Genomic DNA, 23,446 nt, shown 5'->3' on the forward strand with positions numbered 1-23,446 from the left:
AAACCATAATTTGAGGAGCTACATTTATTGATTGACACCAGCGGTAAAATTATTTTATTCGTTGTTACGCAAAAGAGGAAGTCGGATCGCTTGTTGACGTTCCTGGCTGGGTTAAAATCTGGCTACAATGTCAACATATGGGCGAGCCTCTTGTATCGGTCAGAATTATTAGGTCGAGACTAACGTGCTTACATGTGAATATATTTAACGTGTTTTCTACCACATGCTCGTATAAATAGGCTTGCAAAAAACCATTGCACGCGATCCGTGGTCACATTGAAAGGGTAAAACACATATCGGTATTCGGCTGTACGTACACCCACGCTAAAGTGGTATTGAGCACAGCAAAAGCGCATGCGTCGAATTAAGTATCGAACTTTTTGATAAAATACCTACAGAGCAATGGTTTCCCTTTGGCATAGATCATTGAATCCGTGTCTAGAGAAAAAACAAACAGAATCACAAACAAAACTTGACATATTCAAATGTTTATAATAGGTGTTGTTTACACTTTAACAAAAAAAACTATACTTCGTTAGATGCGTAAGGACAGCAGTCATCAAACACATATTTTATAAAAAAAAAATTTGTTATATTTAGTTAGTAATGCCATCTTTTGTAAAACCGAACTAATTAATTTGCGCACCTAATAATAAACATTGCGTTTGGAAATTACGTTTAGTGGTTGCACTATGGAAAAAAGGCGGTTATATGATGACGATTCACGATTTCAGTTATATTTTCCTAAAATACAGTGGAAAAGAACCTTACCTACTGAACATTTGAATAATATGTGACAATATGAGTACATCTTTGTTTTGAATGGCTCTTTAATAACGTGGAATATTAGATTGAGGTAAAATGTGGGCGATAAAATGACTTTAAGATGTAATCTAGTAGACTGGTGCAGCCGTTTGTGGCCATAGGTCAATTTGAGAACGGCGAAAACAACCTTAGTTTAAGTTGGAAGCTTGTAGTTTTCAGTTTTTCAAACCAATTGCCTTCATTTTGCTCAGTAATAAAGCATCTAGAGTACATTATTTTTAATTTATGAACAATAATAACATTATACTTTACTTGTTTTAATATGCAAAATGCAGAATTAAAGCTGAGAAACGCATGGTGAAGAATTCACAAGACATTATGTTGTTTCTCAGCTTGAAATGTGGTAGAACCCTTTAAATATCCCAAGTTAACTAATTAATAACGTAAATTAGTTATTAATTTGAGTATTCATGGTAAAAATAATGCGGATTTTGCACAAATTTTCGACCAACCAAAAAATGAATTTCTACGTAACTTATGCGTATGTATTGGTTTGGTTTTGCGCGTTCGGCAAAAGTAGGCGTTTCCAAGCGTATTATATACTTATTATACATTTGTATACACTCGAAAACGATACCACCAATACACGCAACAAATGTTCGGGTTTGCTTCGGAAAACCGAACATTTTTAACTCTTTCCTCGACAAAAATATATAACTGTTTTCATTTATTTAAAAGTTGTTGATCTAGTTGGTTGGTTGATCTGCGAATTGCGGAAAAAGTGCGATCAATAGTAAGTGCTTTTGTGAAGTGATTTTCCACGTTCAGTGACAACAGTTCCGTAGCAACGGCAAACGACAAACGTTTAAAAACGTCTTCTTTCAGTGTCTTTAGATAAAGCAATTTGTGCCAATGTTAGAACATTATATGTGAACAGTGTTTTAAATCATTGATATGGTAATAGTGGCGCGGTTACGTTTGGCAAACCCTGAAAACCCTAACCCTAAAACCCTAATCTATGCGGTGGAGCGATAGAAGAAAATAACCGGCGAAGAAAACAAAGCAACGCCGATTGGTGGGGAACGTGGAAATCGAAACGGAGGAAAATTTCAACTCTCTCATCCATTAGCAAAAAAAACGCTATCGTCCTCGTCCAACGAAGACTGCGTGTCGGCGAAGTGGTTTGTTGCATTGCGTGACGACCCGGTTGGAAACACTATTATATATAAGAGTTAATATATTTCCATCCTCTGTGTTTCTATATAAATGTAATATGCGGCATTTGTACCCACCAACCCACCACCACCCCCCAAACCCACCCACCTTTCGTTTGGTCGCAACCTCTAATGGAAGTAGCGCCAAGAGTTTGGTCCATTTCGTCCCTTGTGCAAAATATAAAGCCGTAGGCAGAGAATTCGTTGTAGATTCGTCTGTATTTTTTGTTGCGTGTATCATACTCACGTCAATAATCAAGAACAAATCGCGTGACTTCCCATTAACCGCTGGTTCTATAACATCCACTGGTGGGGATATAGCATGATGCCAATTTGGCTTTCAAAACTGAACACTTTGATTGTTTCGCCCTTTTATTTTTTAGTTACTTCATTCCATATGCGTTTCGAAGATGTTGGCAAACATTACCTTAATTACCTTTAAACATTTTTCACCTATCTATAATATAATATACCTTAAATAACGTAATATAACACAACATTAACAGTATAACATGAGCAAGCATGATATTTTTCCATATTTTACCTAAACCATAAAGTGCCGAAGTGAAAGAAGTTTTCTCACAATTGTTCGATCCCTTGTCTGAATACAGTGAATTTAAGTGAATAAAAAGTGGCATACAGCGCATACTGCGAAAACGTTTTAAAAGTGTCATTATGAACTAAGGTGATAAGTCGACATTAAGATAAAGGTGATAAGTCGGTATTTATCTGCACTATGGCGTACCATTGCAAATTGTTTTAACTAATCTTGTACGTCGTTTCAATATCATAACGTGGTTAGGAATGAAAATGAGCCAGCTCGGAACTGTTTATGCGACCAAACGTCGGCGTCGGAATGGTAAAAGGTAAGTTTATAGTACATTTTCATAATAACTAGAATTTCCACAAATACTCATTTCCAAGGATGAATTAGCATATTACACACCACATTATTGAATGGGTTATGAAAAAAGGTTTCAATTTCTGAAACCCACAATACAAAAAACTACACGTTCGCCGAGTTGCCATTTATCAGGACTGAATTGCTGTTCTACAGGTTTAGTTAAAGTGCAGATGTCCTGACCACATTATTTCAGCTCAACAACACCATCAATTATTGGGTCTTCTAATGTTTGCACTATTTTCGGTAACAATTTCGGTGCATCGAAATTGATAAACATTTATGCAAATTTTCACAATCTACCATTTTGGCTACTGGCTTTCCGGAGAATTACTGGGTTCTTGTGTTTCGAAAGCTTCGATAGAAGCATTGTTACTGTTTTTCATGATTTTCAACTCAGGGAACCGTATCTCGGGGGAATGGCATCTCGAAAATCAAAACGAACTTAAGAGTTTGCATTGAGATAATTCGGCATCGCTGTATGTTGTATCTGTTTCTGATATAGAGTGTTTTTGGGCTTTTGGGAGTGTAGAACTCTAATTACCCCACTCGTACAGCGCTTTCGCAGTGCAGCAGACTTGTAATCAACATGCCAACTCTTTACACAACTAGGTAATTTTTTAAAGCAGCACCCTTATACATTAGTGTATTGCTATCTTCTGAAAACTAAGTTATGCTTTTTATTTCTTGTTCGTGAACCATTCGAGAGCAATGTTTGACCATTTCCTTCGTATCATACTATTTGTTTGGCAAATTCCCTCCGGAGCAACTTGCCCTCACTAAGGTCACGCGATTAATAACAGTTGATAAATCACAAGCGCGTGTAATCTTTAGCGTCTTAGTATAAAGAAACGAGACGAGTGTCCATGAGGTTCATCAAACGAAAAAAAAAAACGCAAAGCAAGTTTCATTTACGCAGATCATTGATATCGGTAGCTCGAGAACGGCCAGTGTAAAGGAAAGGAGATCGGTTGGTGTCAGCGTTGGCGGCTTTTGTTTTCTACACAAAATACTGCACCAGCTTTCCCACATTATCTATTTAATCACTTACCTTTTCCTGCTGTTCATATTTTCATTGGCTCCTTACAAGAATTGAAGACGTGCCATAAATTGAAATAACCACCACTATAGATATTTATATTTACTAAAATCAGAAATACATAAAACTAGCTGCCAATGTTTTCTTTCAAATTATTGTATTGTATCTCACAGCTACAAGACAAATTGTAAAAACATTGTATCCATGTTGCATCTTACAATAACAGATTATAAAAATAATGATAATCTGACATTTGTAACTCGGTGTAATTTTGCAACCGACTACGCTAAAGATATTTACAAGCAATTAGGAGATAACTAATACTTGGAGAAGATTGCTGTACAAAATGTTCAGTTATCAAACCAAATAAATTTCAATTGTTACTATTCAGATTTTAAAACTCAATTTTTACTATAACTCACATCATTTTTACGCTAATATTCGATGGACCAACCAGTGACCTAGACGATATCCGTTAGATTCCGTCTGTTTTATGAACCGCATTGCGGAGTAAAGCGCAGTGTGTGCACGTCGGTCTTTTTCAGATCCTTCTTCTACCTCCAGGGCCCCAATCGATTGATCGGTAACCGGTTATGCTGTTTTTTGTTGCATCACGGTCAGTAAGATGCAATTTTTTATTGGTTTTTTGTTCATTATTTCCTCTTCTGTGCATGTTTTACCAATTCCCTGATTCAGATATATTGCTAAAATGTTATGATCAAGTAATGTCCTCCTGGCAAAACGGAAGGTGTTGGTAAAGTAAACACCAAATTGAAAACCCAATTGATAATATGGTATCCATAGAATAATGTTAACATTTTAATCGGCGCATTTTTCATTATTGTTGATAGCTACGGCATTTTGAAGCTTCGATGACTTAATCAAAGCGATCGTGGAACAATGACTTACAAAACAAAGTAACATCTGAACTTTTGAAGAGATTATAAAAATATGTGTGCTATGATGTCTCACGTATTTATTTAAGGTTCTAAGAACAAACTCAAATGACATTTTAATTTAGCTCCGTGGCATACCCATTTTCAACCATAGGTACATTTGGGAGGTACAAAGTTAAATTTATTTGTTATTTAAGTAATCATGTTTATTTCACTTTTGTTTTCAAGTTTTAATTGATTTCGTATTCAATTTATTTGTTTTCGCTCGATATTTCAACCATTCAACTTTTTTTTCAACATTTAGTCATTTCTCAAATTTACAATACAGGGTAAGATCCCAGCCTGTTCTTCTAAGAATGATAATAAGAAATAAAATAAATAGAAGATAAGAAACGCGGGGTGAGGAACTCGCAAAATATCGGTTGGTTAGAAAAATTGTAAGCAGAAGACTGCTGAACTTTTCGGCAAAAATGACAAAATAATGAAAGTACATGAAAAAGAAGATCATTATCATCATATCAAAACTACGAGGCGTAAAAAATCAACACGAAGTTCTGATCGTTCCAATCAGAACAAATAGATAAAGTTGTAAGAAACATTTTAACACCTTTGTTTATTAGTGGAAAAATACCCATCAAATAATAATTTTATGTAACGGTAATACATAAAACGGTCCCTACTACGCAATTCTGACCATAATTTCAAAAAGTTTCCGCGCCTAAGTCAGGTTAATTTTAAAACCAGGTTTTACATTAGCAGAGCAAGACCTCTTTCATTCTAAAGACAGTACCTTGTACTGATAAGTCCAGAGTACCGTCTCAATCAATTAACTTAAGAAGACTCAAACTTTTCTAAGAAGCAAATGACAAAGGCATTATAGACTGGCAATACATTTTTGACGTGAAACTGGCAAGTTAGTAACCTAGGCTTGACTGTTTACTCGAAAGCTTAACAAGACTTGGTGACAGAAGCGGAAAACTTCATCATTTCGCAAAACTTCAAACACAAAGGAAAAAACTTATTGGTCAACATCTGGCTTGGTCTGGTCAGCAATAGTAAATGCGGCTAATAAACTTTGTTGTGCAGCGAGCACATTTTGTGTGTAATAAATCTTTATGTCTTATGTCTGCTTATGTCTTCTAATGTAATCCGTGCGTCGATCTGTCTGCCGGTCTATTAATTAATAATAATAATTATAATAATCATAATATGTCTTTCTCGTATTTGATAACATCCTTTGTCCTGAGAACTTAAACTTTGTTTTGTGAACCAATGTGATCGTGTAAATAATAACCTGATGAGCAATAACCTGAGTAGCATGATGTTTAATGTTTATTGTGTTTGGTTTACTTGGTTATTAAACAGGACCACGGTATTATGTCCTTCCGTGCTTTGTATGTAACATTTTTACAATGCCATAGACAATTAGCAAAACTGTTTTCTTCTTATATTTTCGAAAATTATCTTACAACATCAAACGTTTGCGTGGCTTGAATTCGCCTTCGCCATAATGATTGATTATTTACAATGTGGAAAAAGGAAGTTTCTTTCTGAAATATTTTTCATATTTATGTGTAATATGTTTTTCAAAATAACATACAATTTCAAAAAGAATAAAAAAGAAAATAGAATAGAATAACAATTACACATGAACTAAGAGAATATCAGTAGTTTACTTTCAGCTTAAATGAGTAACGTTAATTGTGTTCTATACCAATAGGTTGAAAACCCCAAACCAAAGCTTCATTACGAACAAATAGTTTCATACTACTGTTTAGTTTTCAGACTAACTGTTGATCGTTTTAATATTTGGACGTCAAAATATCACAAAAACACTGGGTTAGCCAACAATATAAAACGTATGGACATAAATAACGATTCTAACTGCAAACAGAATGTCATTGTTAAGGATAGATCGTTTATATTTACGTGGAATAATATAGAATCGAACTAAACACTAAATCTTTTTGTTTTAAATATTAAAGGCAAATTGCGTCTGAGTGAACACGCCAGATTTACTTAATTTGTCTTTTAAATATTGAATTATTGTCATTGGTTTTCAGTTGATCGACGATGTTCGTCCTTTCTTTCGGTGTTTTTCGTATGTGATAAACATTGAACATGTTGATTCGGATGTTTCTGATGAACATTTGTTTGTTTTTCTAAGATTAAACTAATTTTTGTTTTGTTTGTTTTTTTCTACAAATCAACTATTGACGGGACGAAATTTGCGGGGACAGTTAGTGTTTTAAAAAAATGTGCGTGCTTGAAAAATGCTGAATACAAGGCTAAAAATATCTGCCATAGCAATATGATGTCAATGACGAATTTATGAATGGTAACTAATTATATAATAAAAATGATCGGTGAATTGGTTGTGAAAATTTCAAATTTACACTGTTAAGCTTTTAGTTTTCACCTGTGCCTCGATACAATGGAGGACGTACGTATATCAAGACCCGCTTTGACCCGCTAACTTGCTTGAATAGGAGGATAAAACATATTTATTTATTTTATTGCCCATAATAATTCGTACTTTTAAGTGTCAAAACCCAATAAGCATATTGCATCTAAAAATCCAAGTCAACTTTCTAAGATACACTTAGTTCGTTCTTAGACGCAATATTTATAAGTGCGTGTAAAATGTCATACAAAGTGTCATTTATACTTTATCTCAATTCAAACATTCTTTGATCATAGTTCCTAGTTCGAAATCGATCACTTGATTGATGTTTTTTATTATTCGGTATAAAACATAAACAAACTGACTCCGGTGAGCTGGACTGCATGTTAAGCGTTGTAACAATTTGTTGTTTAACTCTTAATACCAGCTCCAGTGTCTGGACGCTCTTACCTTATTCTTGCCCTTGTTGATGAAGGGTAAGTCCTGCGCAGCCACCGTATCAAGTGGTGTATTTACGGTCATTTCGATTTCGCTCAGGTTTGATTTCTTTTACTATTCTTTGTTTTCTTTCTATAAATATTCGATATTAGTTTCTACCACATCGCGCATACACTGCATTGCCATATTAACCTAACATGGAAGGAAAGTTCGCGCCAGTGGTAGCGAAACAAATTTAAATTTGCCTTTCGGATGCTTCCACGTAGAGATGCAAAAAACACCAATATATTGGGGGCCCATGACATGCCCAACATGATGCCCCGTGCTGTTTTCTTCAACGAAAATGCTTCTCAGCTCAAATTGCCATTCGTACTACTGGAACAAAATGTTACTAAACGCAAACCCGTTTGTCATGAACACCGGGATATCATGGTGCAAAAGGGATGTTGTTTGTTTAATTCTCTTTACACTCCTCTTATTTCCTTACTTCCGCGCTTATTGGGTCTTTGGGGTTCTTGTCCGCACGCTTCTTGTTTGCTTGGTTCTCCAGGAGAACCAAGGAGCTCCAGGAGCATACCTTCATTACCGCTTCCAGATACTCTGATTGCCTAGGTCGAAGAATCTTTATAATTTGTTTATTTGTTTTTGGGGTTTTGGTTCAGGCTACCTTTTCAAAGTTCCAACGTATCCACAAGGTACGAAGAATCTTCCTGTTTGGGCGTTTTGATTGTTTCGTTAACATAAATTAAACTACTACTGTGCAGACACCAGCATGCACCCCACGGCGCAAGAAGGAATGCTACACTTTTTCTGAATTGAGAAGTTTATTTAATGATTCTCTTTTGCTAACGTTGAAAGTGTTCGTTCTGAAGTTTGACGTTAATCATTTATGAACGAAATGGCCCGGCAACCAAATACACGAACGGAATGACTACGATTTACTACATTGGAATTGACTCATTGGCTAAAGTATGGAACTAATTAAAAGGAAGAAAACTTGTACTTTAAAGGAACTTCATTGTGAATAATTAGTGCGTGTATCATTACACACCAACGCTTTTTTTAACCTGTTTCGCATTTCGTGGCTCAAAATGTTTGCCCAATTGGGATGTTCGTTCGCCTGTTTCAATATTATTTTTAATCGATTAATTCTAGTTAGTAAAACATCACAAAACGCAAGCAACGGATAAATGTGTATTTGGGTACTGTAAAACTATGGAACTAATTAAAAGGAAGAAAACTTGTACTTTAAAGGAACTTTATTGTGAATAATTAGTGCATGTATCATTACACTCCAACGCTATTATTAGCCTGTTTCACATTTCGTGGCTCAAAATGTTTGCCCAATTGGGACGTTCGTTCGCCTGTTTCAATATTATTTTTAATCGATTAATTCTAGTTAGTAAAACATAACAAAACGCAAGCAACGGATGAATGTGTATTTGGGTGTACTGTAACTGTTACCATTTAACACCGTTTCACGCATTCCTCATCCAATGAACTATTAAAACGGTTTCCATACGAAATCCGAAGCCAGTGAAACAGTAACCGCTAGTTGTTACTGTGCAGACTTTTCATTATTTTTCGCAGACAACTGCGCGAAAGGGCAGCTGTATAATGACGAGTATGTTCACCTGGGAAGTATGCCTCATTTGCAGGTTGGTTTGTTACATGCGATTTCAATGTGCCTGTTTCTTCGTTTCCTTGAAATTGGTGGCCGCATGAAATACTTTTGCAATATGAGGAGAGCGTGAAGTCGCTTCATTAATAATGATCAACAATGTCACTTGCGCAGGTTGACTAGGTCTAGGTCCATTGTATCACCTGGTGGATCCACCACTACTTAATAATGATATTTATCTTTCCAACTTCTGGAACTTGGAAGAAAGTTGTGCGGTTTTGTTGATATTTGATTTTATAACAGTACGCCGATGCATTATTAGTTTGCCCACGAGCAATGGCTGAGAGTGTTTTAGAGCAAACGAAGTAGGATAATTATGTAAAAATGGCGAAAACACGTTGTATCTCAAATAATATCAAATGTTGTACCACCAAAGCATGATAACGAAAACACTGCACTTTATTCGATTGAGTCAATCGAGAGAAACTCTCAGCCAGCGTAGAATATATCGCCCAATAGTTGTTAATGTTTCCTGTTTTAAACACAGACACGTGATTCGAAATCCCGGTGGGAAATGGCAATCGTCAACCGGGGAATGGCTTTCCGATTATTTCATCATCAATGACCGCTCATTGATATTGTCAACATATTACACGGCTGACCGCAAAGTTCAACTATGAACTGGGTGCTGGGCTTGACTCCGTATATTTACCGGTAATGGATTTCATTTATCCACTCGATTTTGGCAACTGATACTCTGGGAACAGTCCAGAAGTATCTTTTGTGTTGCGTTCGCCATGAACTAGCCGACCACATTTTGACCTGATCCCATCCGGTTACGAATGTTCCCGTCTGCTTCAAGTGATACCAGTCGCGCAGCGTCCATCAAGGATATAGACTGCTGTTCCGGTTGGTCAGGAAAGGGTCATTTCCCCACTGTGTTACCTGCACCGCTGATAGCATCCCCCTTCGAAATAGCAGGCCGAATAATGAAAAGGTGGTGGCCGGTAATCAACTCCAGAGGGACTGACAAACCGAAAGCGGAGGTCCAGAAAACATATGGACGAAGACACCCGCGCCAACAGACGGGTGGAACGGTAAAGAAGGAAAAAACCATAGCACACGGACAACAGTTATTCTCCCGATGTGAATTAAGCCAACCCAACAACATATGCTTCCTCCTGCTGTTCTTTTTTCGCTTCAGAAATAAGATTTTAAATGCCCGTGGCCGTCACTGTCAGCGAGGGTGGGTTATTAAAAACGCGTGACTCATAGCCTTTGTTTCTAGCGACCTCGGTTTGGATCGGTTCCTGGCTGTAGCCTGGCCCCACCGAATGACCTCTTCTGTAACTGTTATTCCATTAGGGCCCCTTTGAGCTCACGAACGGTACACTACGGTACCCACCCACCTTGTCAATCCGGCAATCCGGGCGCAGTCCGTCGGGAAACGGAAGGGCCACACCGAAAATGATAAAGGGCGCGTGTGTATCAGTAGACCCTAAATGAAATACAGAATAACCTGCCCGTTCAACGGCGTCTCGGCATTGTTTTCTCTACCGGTGGTTTCGGGGGGCAATAAAAACACGAGCGCAGTGTTGTTATCCTTCGACCAGTCCTGGACGTCTGTCTCAGACTGGCGTTTGTCGAAAGGGAATTCAGGTTGAACGCCGAAAAAGGTGTGCTATCCCGGCAACGTGCGCCCGGTCGTCATTAGAATTTTTGCTGGATTTCCGACGGAAAGCGAATGGTAAGTTCAACGGCAAGGACACCGTTTTGGGGTCAGTAACCCCGTGGTTTTGGCACCCAAGAATGAACAAAGGAAAGCACAAACTTGGAATTCTCTATTCTAATCTCTATAATTGGTCGCTGCACAGAGTGCATTAGTGTAGGGCACGTCTAATTACAGTATCACTATGAATTAACCTTATAACGAGCCGTCGGTCACCCGGTATGCTGCTTAAATATTTATATTTGCTTGGAGATGCCTCTTCGCGGATATTTTATTCCGTGTGTAGCGTGTGTGTGAGTGGCTGCTGGCAGCACCTTGCGGTGTTGAGTTGCATTGCTAAACAAATAGCCGAAGGCGAATGCAAATCCAAGCGATCGCGCTGAAGAACCTTTCGTTATTAATTGTTTCGAAGTGGCCGTCAATACAAGGTTCTGACACGGGAAGGCGTATCGTTTTTCTTTTCCCGAACCACCGTCGTCGACCCCGGCACACGATTTCGAAGCTGTGATCGGTTTATTGGTTTTACTGACGAGGCTAATTGTTGTCTGTTGTGTGATAATCGCCCATTAGAATGGTGCTTGTTGTTCGTGCTCGTTATTTATTAAAGTATTGATCGTTTCGCAGAGAAACAAGCTTACTACAGAAAACCGAATAAGGCTCAGCTTACGCTTCGTTGGCGGGTTGCAGTTCAAGGACATTCCATATTGCAAGATTTAACTGTCGTTGAGTTGTTTCATTCACGTGCCAACGTTGAAGGGCGCATAATTTTCATTTATATTCTTCATCGCCACGTACTTCGTGGATGTAAACCCTGTTTATTATTAAAAACGACTGCAACTCAAGAAATTTTAGGTAAACCTTTTTGATTTCGGCAAGTGTTGAAAACAAACTTAATGAGTAATTTGTAAATTTTTTGTTGTGCCCGAAAAACCGGTAAATTTGATGTTCAACTTTCACTACGAGACAAGCCACAATGAACACTGCTTGGTACAAGATGAAGATTAACCTTGTACTACAAAGTATTTGGATCAAAGTTGGATAAATTGGCACAGAATCATCTGTTACATACCACATTCCTACCGCTTTAATCGTAATTGGGATTCTTGTAGAGAATCAATTAAACTGTATAAAGGCAGAATTCGTTCAGATTCGGTTGATAATGTATGTCCAGAATTGTTGGGAGTATGATTAGAATTTCTTATATTTTATTTCTTATTATGTACCTTTTACTTTACCATTTTACGTTATATACAGTACAATTCTTGGCAAATAATAAGGATGAAAGTGATAAAATCGAAAGTTCTATTGAAAATACACTAAACAAAGCCTTCAGTGAAAAAAGTACTGTAAGGTTTTCAAATTGGCTAAATACAGGGTACTGTTTTTAAAGACCTGCTGATATCTTCTGGTCGATTACACGAGAAACTTTAAATTGTTGCTTTCAAACACCTGGATTGCATTGTCGCTGTTTTGTAAGGCGTGTAAAATACGTTACTTTGCTCTTCGTTGGCAGTTCTTTTTGACCCTTGATCAAACATTACTGAGTCGACTAATCTCAAAACTTTCATAGAAGATGCCATCCTTCCATTTCCGCCATCCATTATGATCCGATCACGAATATGTACTTATCAAATGTTCTACTTCTAGTACTGTGTACGAAATAATAACTTATTAGCTTCAGGGTATTTACTTCACAACATCGATTATAAATTTACCTTTGCAGGGCAATGAATATGCCAAATTTGACAGTAAGGTGAGACTTCAAACTGAAACTGTTCATGCAATAACCTTTAAAGACTATTTCACGTAGCTTGATATTCGTTGAAAAAGTTGCTAAGAAGATGAAAAAAACAGCAATACAATTTACGCAATATCTGTCGCTGTAGCAATATTTAGGGTCCCTATTAAAGGTCCGAAGGGCCTCATGCTCACGGCACGGCACGTCAAGATGTGCTGCAGCAGCTGCAAGCTGCAAGAGTTGTAGTAAACCTTTAATAATTACAATTTTGAGCATTTGTGCTATAGACAAGTCGTAGCTTGGCGATGCGCAAAGGTGGTGGCTTGTGAACATGCATCGTTTCATTTCAATGAACATTTGCGAAAAGAATGGTGTGCGTGTGAGTAAGCAATGGTTGGTTGTTGGTTGATTCATCGAACGTTTACACACAAGACCTAAGGCCTCCACATGCTGCACATGTTGTTTCAAGCTGCAACTGTTCGGAGCAGTTAAGAGCCTCAAAGTATAGAAAGAAAGGAAACGAGATGATTGCTACTTCCAGTTTGTATGGACTATTTGACCTCATTACACCTTTCCTGGTACAAGTTGATTTAGTTAATCTACCGTATGATATAGAATTGAACGCAGAATATGAAATCCTCCACAAAATGTGAATATAACGTAATTTAAAGCCATTTATGTTCTAATTTATGTAAAATATTCTCAATTTTCATGTTTCAATCAAAAATTTATAATATAATTTTTACAATACACCTTCAGTAATTTCAAAACATAATGGAGATATGAAGCAAGATATGCCGGTTAAAATAAGTCTTAAACACATTTCAGCTGTTGCAGAAATATGCAATTTTGAGAATACAGTAATCGCTTCTAATGAAATGCAGGTGTTTAAGTTTCAAGGCATCTTGGTTGTATTTTAATGGGGTCGAATTCGTTCGGCACCCAACAGGACATTTTATCATTCATGATCTTTTCTACATACAGAGAAGGGGAGAAATGCTTTCGCAAAACTGGTGAGCATTAGTATGAAAGCATAACTTTTGCGTCTCACTTTCGCCAGTGAGCCCATTGCAAGTATACGTTCCTGCCGCATGTCTTTAGATCATTGCGTTGATGCACTTAGTTTATGAATAAAACATTTCCTTTTTTTCCAAGCACATGAGCATACCGATCCGTTAATATTAATGAAATATGAAGGAGCTTTACTGTGGCTATTATACTGCCGTAGGCCTAGGCTTTTGCGGGCTCTATTTGAATAGTATGAAAACTTTATGATAAAATATGAAAAAAAAATCATTTTCATTTTGCAGCTTCTCCTTGGCTAAGAATAGAAGTGTCAGCCTGCACCAGTGACTCCCATTCGGAGAAATAACAATAATATCAAATAATATCGGTTATCAAATCGAAACTCATAAAGTTTAAACAACAATGAACATATGAAACTTTAGTTCTACTTTTCAATAACTGAATCGATTATAACGACATTTACGAATAATCTAACAATGTCTATATTGATTACAAATTTGTGAAACTTCTTCCGATTTGTTGCCATTATGGTAGGGCAAGTGTGACCACAGATGCGAAGAGAAGTTATAACGATGAATGTGTTTGCAGTTTTACAGAGTATCCAGTGAACCTAGGTGCTCAGAATAATATAAGCGAACCATTTTTGGCAATTAAATTTAAATAAACCATTCCACACGATCTGTTATCTCTTTGGTTCGGATGCTGTTTAGCTTATGATTAATTCAACACCTTCAACTGGAACGCAGTCTGAATGTCTTCCTTTGAATTACACGATGGACAACGTTGGAAGTGTGGCAGAAATCGGTTGGCTTAATTTTCATTTGATTCACCATTCCACCGTTCTATCCGTGGTCGCGTGAAGAACGATTGCACTTATCCATTTCCTTGCTGTTCCTGGATATCCCCCGTGCAATGTCCTCACCGGTACTGGTTTACACGGATAGACGTGCGTTAAGTTGGTTCACCCTGGAAGTCTTTCTGTCGCTACTGTAGAGAATTGATTCAGAATTGTGGTTTGCCATTAGTCTTAATGAAAGATGAAGTTTTCTGGTGTTTTATTTTATTTTTTATTCGATATTCGTACGATTACTTTTCTACCGCGAACCTTTATTGATGTAGAAATTGGCTACCATTTCATTGTTTGGCTTTTGCGAACGAAATTTGCAAACTAAATTCGATTATTTGTAACTTTGACTGAAAGCATACAGTACACTCCAAATATACAATAAATCAGAATAAACCCAAGAAATTTTCGGCAATCGATGTAGCCTAACAGAAAACAAGTTTTTATTTGGCTCAGCAGAACTACATGTGTAATAATTTGACCCCGTTAAACGCGAATTTGTCTCACTGTGAATTTCTTTGAGTTTGACTTTGGCATCCGTACACATTTTGTATTCAAACGAACGATACCATTAACCTTTCGGATGCTCTTTCAGCAGATAATTACTCCCATACATTTGTTCTACATGAGGTGACACCACATATGTAGACGGTGACCAGTGGCGTGTTACTGAATCACCTTTGCGCATTTCGCGAAAATTGGCTCCTTTCTGGAGACAAGACTGAATACGTGAGCCTCTTAATTTATTGGAAGGATTTAAAACCTTCACACCTACCTCGGCTACAATTTACGCTGCATCTGGTACAACGACAGGAAAAATTAAACCTTCAATACATTTCTTTTAAATTATATTTACTTATTATAAAATATAAACACTAAATGAATTGTTCACCCGTTTTTGCCATGATTCGATTTTTTAAGTAATGATCTTAATTTGCCAAACAGAATCTTTTTCAAATCTTAAGCAATGCACCTTAGCATCCAGCATCCAGCATACATTAATGTGAATTTGTTTCTGTTTGTATATTCCAATAGCATCAAGACAACTCCGAAAGAAGGAATCACCAAGAGCAATCCCTCCAAGCGGCACAGAGAACGACTGAACGCAGAATTGGACTTGTTGGCTTCTTTGTTGCCATTCGAGCAAAACATTCTAAGCAAATTGGACCGTTTAAGCATATTGCGGCTGTCTGTCAGCTATCTAAGAATAAAAAGTTACTTCCAAGGTAAGTAACAGTAGAATAAACTTTTGGTGGCGAAATTCGCTATGTTTGCTATGCGCTGTTTTGCTAAATTGTGCAACCAATTGTTTCTTTTTTCATTTCATGTAGTTGTTATGCACAAGGAAAAAAGCGAAAATGGGATGCTGCCACACGCAGTTTCCGAAGATAACTATCGTGCACGAGATTTTACTTCTTATGATCACAGTTTCGTCGTAGACAGTGACATGTTTTTACAGGTATTGTTAATATTTTACAACAGAATCGTAAACTGTAATATATTTATTTTATTTAATCTTCGATCAGTTGAAGATCAATGTGATCAAAGTCGCAAAGGTTTAAGTGGCTGATGATATGGCTTTGTCCGCTATATATTTTCACCATGTGTCCTTGACAAGATCATTGAGTTTCGTAAAGGAATCTACGTGGTCTTAACCTGCAACAGAGACAATGTTAATCTTCTGTTGCTTTCTGTATCAATGTAATTGTTACGGCCGGGGTTGTTGGCCTAGCGAAAACCCTCCTGTCACGCCGGTCTAGGGAATCGAACCGAGGCTAGCTGCGTGACAACGACGAGCTTTTCCGAATACTCTTCCAAAACGGGGGTATAATGTATTCTTTACTATATATTTTCATTTCTATATCGTGATCAGCTACCGCGATCGAAGAGGCATGTGCAATTGAATGTTGGCGCTGTGGTGACAATACTTTAAATTCTCTTCTTATCGATACGCTGACCGGAACGCAAGTTATAACGGTACCTTTCATCAGCAGGCGTTTCTTGACGAGATATTCTGTCAAAATAATTATGCTACCCACAAACGTTGCCAACCCGTTTCCTGCACTGCGTTTAGGAGAGACGAGATGGGTCAATACTGTAATTAAAGAAATATCATCCTAAAGAAATATCAAATGGAAAAGTAAAGAAGCATGTCAAATGGCAAGCCCGGCCCATGAGAAAAAAGCCTGTCTTCGGTGCTCGGTGCTATTTATTGTTAGTAATCGCTATTTAATAGCATGGTAGATCGGAATGTATATCCGCCAGAAGCTAAACTACCAAGGGCATCGAAGATGATCAGTTCTTCATCTCACTAATATCTGTTATGTTTTGGTCTTATTCTTTGTTTTACTCAACTGTTTCCCATAGGTGTATAAAATATAAATTTAACCATAATTTCAAACAACCTAAATACATCGTTCTTTGCTGGCAGCAATGATTTTTTTGATTAACATATTTTTTATAAATGCTTTGTTTACCGAGCATTATCCATTATCCATTTCGTTCCAATTAATTATCAGTTATCCATTTCGTAGTTTGAAAAACAAACTTAAGAAACACATAAAAAATTCCGTTCTCAATAGTTTTGTTTGTATCATAATGTTTGTTCTATGCCATTATTCGTGACACACAATATCGTTCAGATGGCCGCATCGGAACCTATGGAAACAGTCGATTCTGAAAAAATAATTTTCAATGCAACTTTTGGGTTGTACTTCGGCCATAACTTAGCGAATGTTTTTTTTCAAATACTCCAAAGTTGCAAGTTTGTTACCATAAACACGATATTTTGCGTACTCCCACAAGAAAAAGTACTACGGTGTAAAATCGCATGATCTTGGTGGCCAATTGACATCACTAAAACGCAAAACTGTACGCCCATCAAAGTTTCATTTCATTTCATTTAAATTGGTTTTTTATACGGCTCTGTCTGTTCTATAATTAAATAAATAAATAAACCGAAAGATAACTTAATAAGCTACATAGTGCATACCCAAAATGCTGCTAGTAAAATAATTTAAATTCTTATTTAGGCATTGAATGGTTTCATAATGATATTGACATGCGAGGGAGAAGTTTTTTTTGCGACACACACGATAGAGAGCTACTTGGGATTTCATCAGGTAATTCAAATGAAAACATATTACATGGTCTCCGAGGGATGTTTAATTTTTGAGTATTGGTTTTCTTAGTCCGACATTATTCATCAATCGGTGTACGAACTAGTGCATTCGGAAGATCGAGAAGAGCTGCAGAAACAACTGCTTTGGAATTCCTTTTTACCAGCGGATCTATCTGGTATTCAGCTAAGTGAAGCTCTCGTACCCGAGAAAGACAAGCTGCTAGAGCGTAGCTTTACCGTGAGATTTCGTTGTTTGCTCGATAACACATCAGGGTTTCTGGTAAGATCATTTTATCAGCAACCACTATTGCGAACCACCACAGTAGTGAACATAAAAATATGAAAAAATGTCACTTATTTTTCTCGCGCATACTAGCGATTGGACATCCGTGGTAGGGTTAAAATCCTTCATGGTCAGAACAAGAAAAACGAAGAACCACCGCTTGCCTTGTTCGCTTTCTGTACTCCGTTCGGTCCTCCCAGCTTGTTGGAAATTCCGCCGAAAGAGAACATGTTCAAGTCGAAACATAAGCTCGACTTTTCGTTGGTTTCGATGGATCATAAGTAAGTGAAAATGACTAAAGCCCAACTTTATTATTTATTGTCTTTAGTGATGTTCTCGTTTTTATTGGGTATTCTAGAGGAAAAAACACCCTGGGTTACTCCGACTCCGAGCTGGCCAATATGGGAGGGTATGATCTTGTGCACTATGATGATTTGGCATACGTGGCTAGCGCGCACCAGGAACGTAAGTAGAGGAACGTTTGTCTTGCTCAGTTATCCAAAATGAGTTAAGTGATGTTTCGGTGATTCTTTTTTATTTGTAGTGTTGAAGACCGGTGCATCCGGAATGATTGCTTATCGTTATCAGAAGAAGGACGGGGCTTGGCAGTGGTTGCAAACTAGCTCAAGGCTCGTGTACAAAAATTCGAAACCAGACTTTGTCATCTGCACACATCGGCAGCTGATGGAGGAAGAAGGGCGGGATCTACTAGGAAAACGCACCATGGACTTTAAAGTACGAACACAAACAATCTGCGTGGCCTTTGGCGACAAAATATCTTCTTTCTCTGGTTTGGTTTCAAATTACAGGTTAGTTACCTTGATGCCGGCATTTCATCGACTTATTTTGAGCCCGACCAGCTGATCATCAGTTCGAACAATGCCAGCTCGCCGGGCTCTCCGACGACGTCCCAACAGCGTGCCAACCGACGGTACAAAACACAGTTGAGGGACTTTCTTTCAACATGTCGCCACAAACGTAAACTGCCCAGTCAGTGCACCGAACAACAGGTAAAGCTATCAAGGCTTAGCAGATTAACCATCATGATAAAACTGCACAGTAATTGTCTGCAAGATTGTTTCTTTTCAAATATATTTTCACTACGATTCCTATTTTTAGTTGAACAAAATGTATATGAGGCTAGCATAAAAATTCTATTTGACATTAATCTATAATGTCAAATCGTTTGCTCTTATGAGTCCGCGGACTCATAGACGATTTGATATAACAGATTAATGCCCAATCGAGTTTTTACGCTTCGTCTGGCCCCCCGGCATGACATTATTGGTTTAACATAAAATATGTAACTTTTTACAATTATAATTTGATGTGGACCACACTCTTTCGGTCAATCATGAAAAAATATTAAGAAACGATCAATTAGGTTAAATAGTAAATCAAAAAACTAAGTTCACCAAATCTAGAAGATAGTTGAAAAACTAAGAAGATAGTTTTCAATGTCTGATTCATTTACAGGTGCAACCAAGTGTTTCGGTGGTCGATTACATACCCGGTGGGGCACCGGGAACGGCAGCAGCTGCTGCAGTCGTTGCAGCAGCTGCCTATTCCAACTCTATCAATAGTGTGTACTCCCCGGCGACGCATTTTGCTGGTGGCGGACCGGATAATGTCTACATGGCAGGCCCAGTGCATTCACCGAACTTTTATCCGATGCCCGATAATCTTTTTCACCAGTATCGGCTGCAAGGTGTAAGTGGCTACTATCCAGAGTATCATACCAACACTAGTGCATCAACGTTTGTTCCTACTAACGGGCTTATTCCGTACGACAGTTATGGAATCACTAAAGAGGACACCATGCGGTGGCATGAGGGAACGAAGAGCTATGGTACTGGCAGCGAATCGATTGTCTCGGTTGCCGGTGCCGAGACGGGCCAACAAGAGCTTGCTAACGCGGTCCCAGAACCATTCCTTGTTGGTGGTTTTGCTGCCAATTCCAGTTCTCCTCATGCCTCCAAGGCCTCATGCCATGCACATCAGGGCAAAAATGCTTCTCCTGCGCATTCATCGGAGGAACTGGTCGATCCATGCTGTTCTTCAGAAAGTGCAACACAGGCCGCCGCCGCTGCCGCCGCTACAACAGCTACCCTACACGTTACCAAAGAATCGATCACACACCACGTCCCCCACCAGCATAGCTACACGCAGCAACAGCATCAGCAATCTCCCCATGATCACCACCAGCAACAGCATCATCATCATCATCATCATCAGCAGTTACAACATTTCGCCAATCAACATCTGGACAACACTGGTGATCGGCACGAGACATCGGAAGAAATTAAACTGTCTACCAAGTCTCCAACGGCCTCCTCGCCGACACGTTGTGAGCCGCAACGCCAGACAGTTCTCATGTGGGGTACGTCGAACAGTAGAGAGTCGATTATCACAAACAACAGCCACTGTAACATTAACAGTGGTCCGAACAGTGAAGATCCGTCCTATGACTATATGGATACCTCGGGTAACTTTAACCTCGTTAACCTACCAAAATCGGTGACTAGCTCGTCTATCAACAACGCGGCTAATGCCACGACAACCGATGTTGTGGCTGCTACTGACGAGACCCGCTCAGACCCTTCTTCTAACCAAACGCCGAACCAGTCAAACAGCGTTGCTTGTGATCATGACATCATAGTCTTGACCGATGCAACGGATAACGCCAAATCGCGCTCGATTATTGCAAATACGCGTAAATCCCCGCAACCCTCCACTGGGGAAGTAGCTGGTAACCATTCGACATCCTTCGCTAACCATCACACTAACACACCACCGCTGAATCTGCTTGTGGAAAGCGCTCCAGCTGATAAGGAGGGCGCGAAACTAACTGATTCCGATGTTAAATGGTACTGTACAGGCGAGCATAACCACATGATATCTAACACGTAAACTAATCAATCATTTGTCCGTAACTTGCAACTTATTCGGCATAATCCAGTGCTACGATACGGAAGCGCGATGTATACTAAGTTCTTTATCATAGTTGACGCTTTACCTAATAACTTGTTTTTCCAATGGTAAAAGCTGTCGGATACACACACTCTCCCATTCATACATGATCTATGTAAGACTTCTCCAACTGATTGTTCCTGTTCTGTTATGGTTCTCCGTTTTGTTCTAGGTGAATCTAGCTCTAAACGAAATAGTCAACGAGGTTCCTTCGAGTTTCCCAAGCGCGATAGAGCCAAACTGCATGCTAAGTCATGCCAACAGTCGTACTCTGAATCGCGACGTTCCAAAGGTCTACTAAGAGAAACTTTCTAGGTGCACATCACAAGATCAGATAATAAATGAACGATTCCTTAGGGCGCCGAATGCACGCAGTCGTTCCAACAACCCTAAACAGCAGCAGGGAGTTAGTAAGAAATAGTACTAGCTACTTTGCCCTACATAATAGTCTATGCTTTTCAGTTATGGTGCACATAGTGTGTTCAATAAACGTATTTTTACTTTGTCTGAAGTGTTATCGTGTTTTTTTTTGCTGAGAACTGAATTAAGAATTCTGCACGGTCGTAATTTCCAGAATAAAAAAAGATTTAATCGAATAGAAACATAGAAGACTTCCTGCAATATCATTAAAAAGAGAATTCCGTTACCATTTGAAGTATAATTTCTTTACATTCATATTAAATCTACGATCTTCCTAATTTGAAGAAGATATTTACCCATCCATCCTACCCGTCAATAAGTTTATAATAAAAAAACGTTTAACGTACCCAAAGTAATACAAATCGTACTATTATTCGTTTCTCGGTCTGTGCTAGAAAGAGATGATAAACGCTTCATGGTCAAGCTCTTTCAAATAATAATAATAACAACTAGTGGCTTCTTCATGCGAACTTCTTAGAAGTGGAGTTTATGTAGGCAAGATGCGACGGTGCTAGTAGGCGACTGACTTTCACTGATGCAATAAAAGCTCACTGTGAGCTTTATGGCTGGAATTTTTCTGAACTATGGGTAATTTTTTGAAATAGGAGGCCATATTTTGTTTTTGGAAAAATGTAAGGACTTTTTTCGACTTTTTTGTTTTCTTGGCATGTGTTTTGATTAAATTCAACATTTTTTGGGTAATACAAGCGTTCAAGTATAACAAATAAGCGCTTTTCGGTATTTTAATGTTTTAAACGCCTTAGCCATGCAATCTGCATGACACCAAAATGTGTTAATGCATAATCGTCTGCAAATATCGAATTTCTGATAAAAAAGTAAACGTAAAAAAGGATATGAATTGAGGCGTTTTACCCATTGCGTTTGTGGGAATTTAGGTAAGTAATTATTACCATCGGATATTTCTGAACCCATGAACTATTATTTAAACGTTTGATAGAATACTTATTAGTTTATTCCTTCATCTAAACTTAAATCGATATTAACTACTTGATTAAATACATGATCAATCTCGATATTTTCATCAATGTTTTCCTCCATGATAAGCAAATCTTTAACTATATGAACCAAACTAAGTTTATGTTTTCTTTGCTGCCTATAACCCAATAATATATAGTAGAACTAATTTCAGGATCAATGCTATGTATTGTCCGTATGCAAAGTGTCTTCTTATTTGTTCTCTCTGGGAAATTGTCTTGCGCGTGCTGCCCTGTCTTATCTAAACCATTTATGCCGTGCTTCCAAAGCTTCTTTTTCCAGACAAAGCTAGTGGTATAAGGGTCTGTGGTGTGTTATATCCGAAGCATGAGCCAGTATTATATGTACCGTTAAAGGTACTTTTAAACAATTAAAAGCCAGCAAATGTTTTTGATATGTATCTTTACAATATGTGTCTAATTTTGCGGCGTTCATTTCTTTCTGACAGCTAATGATTATTAGGATATTCCTAAGCCTTTCTATCAAATCTTTATCTACATTAAGAACAGAAGGTCCGGAAATACAATTTGGATGGCTACCTTAAAATGCTTATGCCATAGAAGAAACACATACTGCACATCGAAATGGCATAAAAATTGCACAAGGTAGAATTCTATACAAACGTATATTCTGAAACACGTTAATACTTCAATCGAATGTACGGTTGTTCGAATACAAGCTACAAATTTTACATAAAGTTCATGAAGGTATATTTTGTTAGTCATTTCATAGACTACATAGAGACCAGACGGGGGGGGGGCTCCCATACAAAATCTGGGTAAATTTCAGCAAAACTCGGAAAGTTTTCAAACAATTTGAACCGAATTCAGCTGGTGCGAGTTTTGCCATGTATCCAACGGGAAGCGGGAAAGGAAGCCGATCGGATACGTCACCGAGAAACGGAGGAGTAACGTAAGGTGGGAAGGGAAACTGATCGGTTACGTCACCAGGAAGTCCTTTGGAACGCCGGATAATCGAGAAATGAGGATGAAACGAGGCGTGGCGACGCACGCCGGGAACAGCTAGTGATGTATAATATAG

The 23,446-nt window shown here is 38.1% G+C and overlaps 1 protein-coding gene across 1 annotated transcript; it reads left to right on the top strand.

Moving 5' to 3' along the window:
• The first annotated feature begins 1,530 nt into the window (after positions 1–1,530).
• LOC128271290 (uncharacterized) lies at positions 1,531–21,438 on the top strand. The gene is made up of 11 exons (XM_053008748.1): positions 1,531–1,558; positions 2,782–2,845; positions 15,651–15,841; positions 15,947–16,074; positions 17,648–17,737; positions 17,807–18,016; positions 18,113–18,300; positions 18,378–18,484; positions 18,564–18,754; positions 18,829–19,029; positions 19,496–21,438. Exons 2-11 carry the CDS (start codon positions 2,784–2,786, stop codon positions 20,927–20,929), a joined length of 2,802 nt encoding a protein of 933 aa, XP_052864708.1. The 5' UTR covers positions 1,531–1,558; positions 2,782–2,783; the 3' UTR covers positions 20,930–21,438.
• The last annotated feature ends 2,008 nt before the right edge of the window (positions 21,439–23,446 follow it).

This window comes from Anopheles cruzii, chromosome 3 (assembly GCF_943734635.1).
Source record: "Anopheles cruzii chromosome 3, idAnoCruzAS_RS32_06, whole genome shotgun sequence".
NCBI classification, from domain to species: Eukaryota; Metazoa; Arthropoda; class Insecta; order Diptera; family Culicidae; genus Anopheles; species Anopheles cruzii.